The sequence below is a fragment of the Sinocyclocheilus rhinocerous genome, unplaced genomic scaffold (assembly GCF_001515625.1).
Source record: "Sinocyclocheilus rhinocerous isolate Xijiao unplaced genomic scaffold, SAMN03320098_v1.1 scaffold166, whole genome shotgun sequence".
NCBI classification, from domain to species: domain Eukaryota; kingdom Metazoa; phylum Chordata; class Actinopteri; order Cypriniformes; family Cyprinidae; genus Sinocyclocheilus; species Sinocyclocheilus rhinocerous.
In genome coordinates, this window is record NW_015633186.1 from 1,126,000 (window position 1) to 1,133,711 (window position 7,712).

Here is a 7,712-nt window from a genome sequence, read left to right on the forward strand (position 1 = left end):
ATGGTTCTTATCTTCAAAGGATGTCTTATTTATTATGAAATTATTTTAACTAGTTATATTGAAATAACAAATTGAAGTCCTATTTCTTGTTTAATTTGTCCCTATAACAACTTCCAATATTTTTATTAAAGAGCAGTTTTTATTGTAACATTTTTATTGACCTGTTTAGCATAGCAGCACCTTCAGTTTAGAATGACAATTTCTCCCATCATAAGAAAAAAAACAATGTTAATGAAATCCTTGGAAACATTAAAATAACCATAATGCTTAAAAGTGACGTGACATGTGGCCAAGTATGGTTACCCATACTAGGAATTAGTGCTCTGCATTTAACCCATCCTAAGTGCACACACACAGTAGTGAACACACCGTGAACACACACCCGGAGCAGTGGGCAGCCATTTCTATGCTGCGGCGCCCGGGGAGCAGTTGGGGGTTCGGTGCCTTGCTCAAGGGCACCTCAGTCGTGGTATTAAAGGTGGAAGAGAGGTGGGAGAGAGCGCTGTACATTCACTCCCCCCACCTACAATCCCTGCCGGACTTGAGACTCGAACTCGCAACCTTTGGGTTACGAGTCCGACTCTCTAACCATTAGGCCACGACTTCCCCACAATCCAAAATGCATAATTCATAAAGTTCATGCCTGCATACAATGTTAGCATTAAACCTTATGACACAGGGTTAAGATACCAGTGAACACTAGAAATGATGAACCATTCTCCTTGTTCAGTAAAACAATAAAATTGATCCCAAAAAGATGAAATATAACAGGTGACATGTAAGCTGCAGGGAAATATCTTCTCAGAAGATAGAATTTCTTTCTTTTTCTTATTTCTTTTTTTCCCCACAATCCTCCAATTTTCCACAAAGACTGCACAAATTCAACTTAAAGTGCAAAAATCCCTATTTGATCCATCATGTCTACCTGACTGACCTGAAGCATAACAGAACTGAGCAGTGGACACACAATGGAGGAAAAACTAAAACTCATTTAAAAATCAAACATTTTCATTAGTCTGCAAAATATAAAGTATAACAACATAACACTAGCATACACTAAAACATTAGTGTCGGGAATGGAAGCGAGTGATATTTTTTTTCTTTTGACATTTGTTACTTGCTTCAGGATTTGGTTTCTCAGTAGCTTATATCAACTAATATCAGAGTCTGACTGTCCAGCATGAATGTACAGATTGCATTGTTATAGGACCATGAATGTCAGCAAACACATACAGTAGTCTTCCCATGCTGCTGAAGCAGCGCTTGGACATTTTCAGACTGTTTCTGACCATTGCCGCCACCACCACTCCTCGCCGAGGACTGTGCACTCTGTATCTTTGAGGATGTACATGAGGACTCTTTAAGAGGGGACTGGGACAAACTACGACGGGGTTTCTTCAGCACAGGTGAGGAGGAGTCCTCTAGCACCCGCTTGCCTGTAGGCATTCTGTCACAATGGGCCTCATTTTCCAATGTGTCATTACAAGGCAGGTCTTCAGAGTTTGTAAGGCTATCGGGAGATGATTCAAATATCATGCTTGTCTCACAGCTGCCATTATGCTGCTCCGGGATGGGCTGTACTTGAACGTCAGGAACCTAAAAAAAAAAAGAAGGAACTATATTTGAAGCTTGAGTGTTGGTGTTATTTTGAATCAAAATCCACAATATAATACAAAAGAAAAACAACTGCCTTTTAAAATGAAGCAGGCCTTAATTAATTAAATGGAAACTGGTGTTGTATTATTAAAAGAACAGTTCACCCCAAAAAAGAAAAATTGCAGAAAATGTTCTCACCCTTAGGCCACCCAAGATGAAGATGAGATTGTTTGTTCATCGGAACAGATTTGAATAAATTCTGCATTACATCGTCTGTTCACCAATGGATCCTATACAGTGAATGGGTGCCGTGAGAATAAGTCCAAACAGCTGATTAAAACATCATAATAATCTACAAGCTGTGTGTTTATAATTAACAAAACCATAATTTTTTTTTAATTAAAAGAATTGCTTTCAGCTAGAATACAAATCCTCTATTCATAATATAGATTTCTCCAGTGAAAATGTTGTCTTGTCTAAATCAGGAGAGAAATATGCACAGATCAAGCACTGTTAACAACTGAAAATAGTCCAAAACAGTTTTAAACAAATATGTCAGTGGATTTTGATGTGAGAGGACAACAGAGGATAGATGTTTTCCACTGGAGGAAGCGTTATTATGGATTATGGACTGGTATTTTTGCCAGAACCAACAGTTTAAAGTGAAAACGCCTTATTGATGGATTTGTTTCTTATAAACACACAGCTTTTCACTTCCGAAGACGTCAATTGGTGAACAGTCTGTTGTGGATTACTGTGGTGTTTTTATCAGCTGTTTGGACTCTCATTCTGACAGCACCCATTCACTGCATTGGATCCACTGGTGAGCAAGTGATGTACTACTATATTTATCCAAATATATCCCGATGATGAATCAAACTTCTACATCTTGAATAGCCTGGTGTGAGTACATTTTCAGCAAATTTTCATTTTTGGTTCTACTATGCCTTAAAATAGAAAATCTAAAACATTCCTAACCTGAGTGGGCAAAGAGTTGGTGCAAGATTTAGGAACGGAGCCACACTTTGGTCCTTGTAGATTATACACAGTCTCGTAAGGTGGCAAACACTCAGCGGATGTCCCGAACGGCTCCAAACAGATAACAATGGCACTGGTATTATCAGCACGGAGCATGCGTTGACGCCATCTCAGTAAGGCATGGTTTACGAGCAGAACAGCATTTGAAACATTTTCCTTTTGGTTCTTTGCCTGTTGGAATAAACATTTAGATAAGCAAACGTTTCGAAAACACAATTAAGACCTTTCCTGAAGCATACATTTAAATTATTCACCTTGGCATAGTCATTTTCCTGGCAAATAGACACAGCCTCCTGTGGTGATACCATGTTCCATAACCCATCACTGCCCAAGATGACGTAACGGTGCTGCTTCAAATTCAGCTTGATAATAGCGGTATCAGGCTCTGGTGACACTACAAACTCTCCGCTGTAGAAGTCGTAACTCCACAGGTCACCTGAAGACACATTCATGTGCATTAAATTATAACATTTTACATACCAGTGAAATCTCACTGTTTGCTCAGTCAGGAGCAGTGACTGATTCTCTCTTTTTATTCTGTTGCTTGATTAACATTTAGGACACATACAGCAGCAGCAGCAGCATGTTGACATAATTTTACATGTATTTGTCCATTCAAACATGATAAAATTACAATTCCGTCAACTGTCCTGAGTGTCTTTCTCACACTGTTGAGCCCTGGCAACTCAGTTTAAACACCTAAACAGCCTATGTTGCAATTCAACATTCTGTTTGTCATTGCTAAAGAACAGAGAATATCATGGTGGTGTGTTGCAATTTGCAAAACAACAGACAATCTCAGCTGACTTGTTGGATGTGTTGAAACTCACTCAACATTCTAATCACTGTACAGCAACAACAGCAACAATGACCTCATGTAATGAAATAGCATAACCCTCTTACCAAGAGCTCGAGCCACAGCCAAAAATGGGATCTGATCGATGACGGTGCTCCTTCTTACTGGTCCATTGTGTGTGAGTCTGGGTCTCTTCCACACCACCCTATTGACTCCAGACTTTTTAATGACACTAGAGGAAAGATGTGACAGTGATCAGTGCTGGGTCTCATCATAGTTAAAGTTTAATGCACAAAAAAACTGCTGACCAAAGAGTCTTGTACCTCTACCTAAAACTAAGCCTGAAAACGTATTCACTAGAGTTTAAACCTTGCCCTAAGCCAAACATTTCAAGGGGCAAGACAATGATACAGGCCATTGGATGCTGGTCTGTATCATGTTGACATGCTTTTTATGTTCTTTTAGGCTAAACGACAAAGAAAGCTTGTGTTTAGGTTATGATAATGAGGACAAATGCCAGAGCATGTTTGGCTATGTTGTCCCACTTTTGAAGCTGTGGGTGCATAAACAAAAACCAGTCAGACCACTGTGGACACACAGGGCTGAAAAAAACGGGTAACGTTTTGTGTTTTCCTAATCAGTGTTGACAAAATAAAAGAATGAGGATGGTTACTTGTGAAGGTTAACCAAAAAAGCAGATAACAAGAAAGTCTACAATCAAATTGCAGCCAAACATTTCAAGGGGCAAGACATGTTGACATGCTTTTTATGTTCTTTTAGGCTAAACGACAAAGAAAGTTTGTGTTTAGGTTATGATAATGAGGACAAATGCCAGAGCATGTTTGGCTATGTTGTCCCACTTTTGAAGCTGTGGGTGCATAAACAAAAACCAGTCAGACCACTGTGGACACACAGGGCTGAAAAAAACGGGTAACGTTTTGTGTTTTCCTAATCAGTGTTGACAAAATAAAAGAATGAGGATGGTTACTTGTGAAGGTTAACCAAAAAAGCAGATAACAAGAAAGTCTACAATCAAATTGCAAAATAAGCTCATCCAGCTGCGTCGCTAGCACATGCCTCCACATATTGTTTACCAAAAGCAGAAGGTACCAAGAGTGTGTGAATACAGTTTGTTAACATTAGTTGTGTGTAAGCTTACTTGTTTTATTAGAACAACTCACCTGCCACCAAGCCCCTCTATTCTCTCCCTTTCCTTTGGGAGTTCAGGTTTGTGGTCCTGTGTAATTTCTACAGCTCGAATGAACTCGTCAGAGGGGTGATCCTGCACCCCCAACACCACCGCCGAGTCCCCAACATGGGCAACATACATACGATCACGTCGTATTACAACAATACTTGCAGTTGTACCAGAAGTGCTGGGAAGTCCTGTAACCGTCTTTGGCCATTCCGCTAAAAGAAAGCAGATTATAAAGTTTTCAAAAACAGATCAGGGATGAATTACTCTTTCTGTTTAAAATGGATGTTTCACACAAAAATTAAAATTCTGTTATACATGTGGAAGAAAAAAAGCTAATATTTGGCAAAATGTCCAATTTGTTTTTTCTTTCTTTGCAATGAAAGTGCATGAAGTCCAAGGACACAATACATTCTGCTTGAACTTTCTATCATGCAAGAAAGTCCTAGAGGTCTGAAATGAAGGTGAATAAATTAAAAACATGCTTTTAATGCAGAATCAATGAGATACTGATGAGTTTTACAATTGGTCAAAAGAATTTAGGTCACACCCTACTCAGCTAGTCCTAACTTGATCTCCAATGCTATATTGTGCCTATAATAAATACATTGTATTTGTTGTTTGTTTTGGTTTATGCTAATATGTATTTAATAAGTTAACACATTATTGTTTGTTGTGGGTACTCAGTTAAATCACGGAAGTGAACCGCTATTAATGACGTATTATTTGATAAAAATGTGTGTTTGTGTGCGTTTCACTCACTTTCTTGACGAGCGTGACTGACGCGCTGCAAGCAGAGAGCTGTATATCTAATTTCTGTTCACCTTCAGAGTAATTTAGAGCATTTGCAGTACATTCGTACGGCAGACGTAAGTGCCGTTATGTACTGAAGCTTTGGAAACAAAACCAACGGTTCAAAAACATAAATATAAAATTGAAGAGAGCCTTGCTACGCATTTTGCCGTCTTCTCCTGCGCCATTGTTACTACGCAACGGGGTAAACAGCTGCTGGCTTGATGACGCAAACGAACCGCGGTTCGGACCCAAATAATATAATGTGAACACAGTCCAGCGGGGGGAGGGGGGAGCAATCGAACTCGGGGTCGGACCAAGCAATCGAACCAAGTGTGAAAGCACCCTTTGTCGCCCTCCATAAGGGGGCGACCCGCTCTGTGTAGAAAACAGCTTATTTTAGAAGAATAACAAAACTACTATTCCTCTCATGTGAGTTTACATAGGTTTAAAATTTATATCTGAAAAAAAAATCGTTAATTTATTTATTTATAAGAAAAACGTTTTAATTAGCAAAAAAAAATGACTAGGTGCGCCTTTAAGCAAACCAACTCAGTTTGCAGGTGTCTAAGGTGTTGAGCTGTTATTTCTGTAAGCAAATCACTATTCTGATCTGATGTGCTGTCACTCTAGTTCAGATATGTATTAGTTGTTGGGTGTGGCCTGCAGTGGTTGTGCAACTTCTTTTGGCGGGATACATCTGATGTTGCAACCTTCATTCAAAAAGATCAGCTGCCCTTTTCCATTGCACGTCCATAAACTGGCAGAGACTTCACAGCAGTGTTAAACGAGAACGTGTATATGTAACGTTCCATTTCATAACTTACGTAATTTCTTCCACATGGCATGGTGACAAGAGATGAATCCCTTTCGCAGAGCCGCGCACACCTCGTCGTCGTCCTCAGACCAAAAGCCTCTTTGTTTTTTAATGTGGTCCCACAAATGGCTGCGAGCAAAGCGCGCGGCGTCCGGACCCCCGTGTCCGTCGAACACAGCGAACATAGCCACAGCCCGCGGCCGACGGGCGTTTTTGGACGGGTGAGAGGAGGGCATCGACGCCTGCTGAAGAGTAGAGCTTGGTTCATTATCTTGAACATAAGTTACAGTGATAGATCCGGGGATGGAGTCTTGGATCGAAGCGTCGGGGTTTTGGTCTTTTGCTGGTGCCGCGATCTCGCCACGTTCGGCGGCGTCCAGGTCATCTTCACTCGGCTCATCCTCCTGCTTCATCGTCACTAAGTCCTCCATGTATTTCCTACCGCCTTGGTCATAATAAATACTTGCTCGACATGAAAATATCCCATCCATATTTTGATCGGACAGAAAGGCCGGTAGAATAGCAGTGTTTAATGTTTAGGCAGGACTGAGGCCGGGCGCGCTTTCCTCTTTGTTTACCTTCGATGTTGTGAGCATGCGCAGAAGCAGCATGACAGGGGTCAGTGGAAGCCCTAAGTTATTTGACCCTTGATTTGACTGAGAAGAGTCCTTGAAATAGCCATGACATAATAAAATTATAAAAACATTAACTCATATAATAATAAACTATCTATCTATCTATCTATCTTAAAGTTAGTAAATATAGTAAGGAAAAGCATGTAACATTGTATCGTCACATCACACGCATCTTTATTTATGGAATGTTTATTTCATTTCTTTATTTCATTGTAATCCAGTGTCTGTATTACAGTAGTTTTGACAATATAGTAACTAATATGGTTTTGTTTTGACTGTTCACATGGTTGAAGGATGGTGGGAAAATGGGAGATATATGTATATTTTTTCATGTTTTATTTAGAGCTTTGTTTATATATAAAATGGCTGCATTTAAACATACTACTCTGTAAATACATTTACATATGTTAGTTTTGATTGCTTCTATTGTCCTCATTTGTAAGCCGCTTTGGATAAAAGCATCTGCTAAATGATTAAATGTAATATAAGGGCATGCTTTAGATTTATACACGACTAGGCTACTAGAAAATATTATTATACATAATCTATATTATTGTATATCTGTACAAGCCATTATTTTATTTTAAGGTACAGCATTGAAGGAGTCTTTGACCTTGTGCTTATTTGTGTCAAAAGCAGTTTCCTATAGTAGTGAATCTTGAAAATCAAGAAAGACATCCAGACAGCTTATTGTGAACTGTCTAGTGAAACGGAGTGAGGTGTGTGCAGTAATTTTAGTGGACTCATTCTAGAGTAGACAGGCAGATAGATCAGATAGAATTCTTACATGTAAAGCGGTGTCCAGCAGATAGTGCTTTAAGCCTAAAAGATACAATGCACCAT

The 7,712-nt window shown here is 39.5% G+C and overlaps 1 protein-coding gene across 1 annotated transcript; it reads right to left on the reverse strand.

The window, feature by feature from the left end:
* Positions 1–617: 617 nt before the first annotated feature.
* Positions 618–6,885, reverse strand: ppm1da (protein phosphatase, Mg2+/Mn2+ dependent, 1Da). The gene is made up of 6 exons (XM_016556994.1): positions 6,245–6,885; positions 4,612–4,840; positions 3,538–3,662; positions 2,889–3,070; positions 2,575–2,805; positions 618–1,596 (listed from the first exon to the last, which is right to left on the reverse strand). Exons 1-6 carry the CDS (start codon positions 6,723–6,725, stop codon positions 1,219–1,221), a joined length of 1,626 nt encoding a protein of 541 aa, XP_016412480.1. The 5' UTR covers positions 6,726–6,885; the 3' UTR covers positions 618–1,218.
* Between the last annotated feature and the right edge of the window lie 827 nt (positions 6,886–7,712).

What these genes read in the sequence shown, in the direction of transcription:
- ppm1da (XM_016556994.1), bottom strand. Translation starts at nt 6,725, where the DNA reads ATGGATGGGATATTTTCATGTCGAGCAAGTATTTATTATGACCAAGGC. An exon ending in ATAGAGGGGCTTGGTGGCAG is followed by an intron (nt 3,663 to 4,611) that starts GTGAGTTGTTCT and finishes TCTTTCCTCTAG; the next exon opens with TGTCATTAAAAAGTCTGGAG. An exon ending in CCAACTCTTTGCCCACTCAG is followed by an intron (nt 1,597 to 2,574) that starts GTTAGGAATGTT and finishes TTTTTTTTTTAG; the next exon opens with GTTCCTGACGTTCAAGTACA.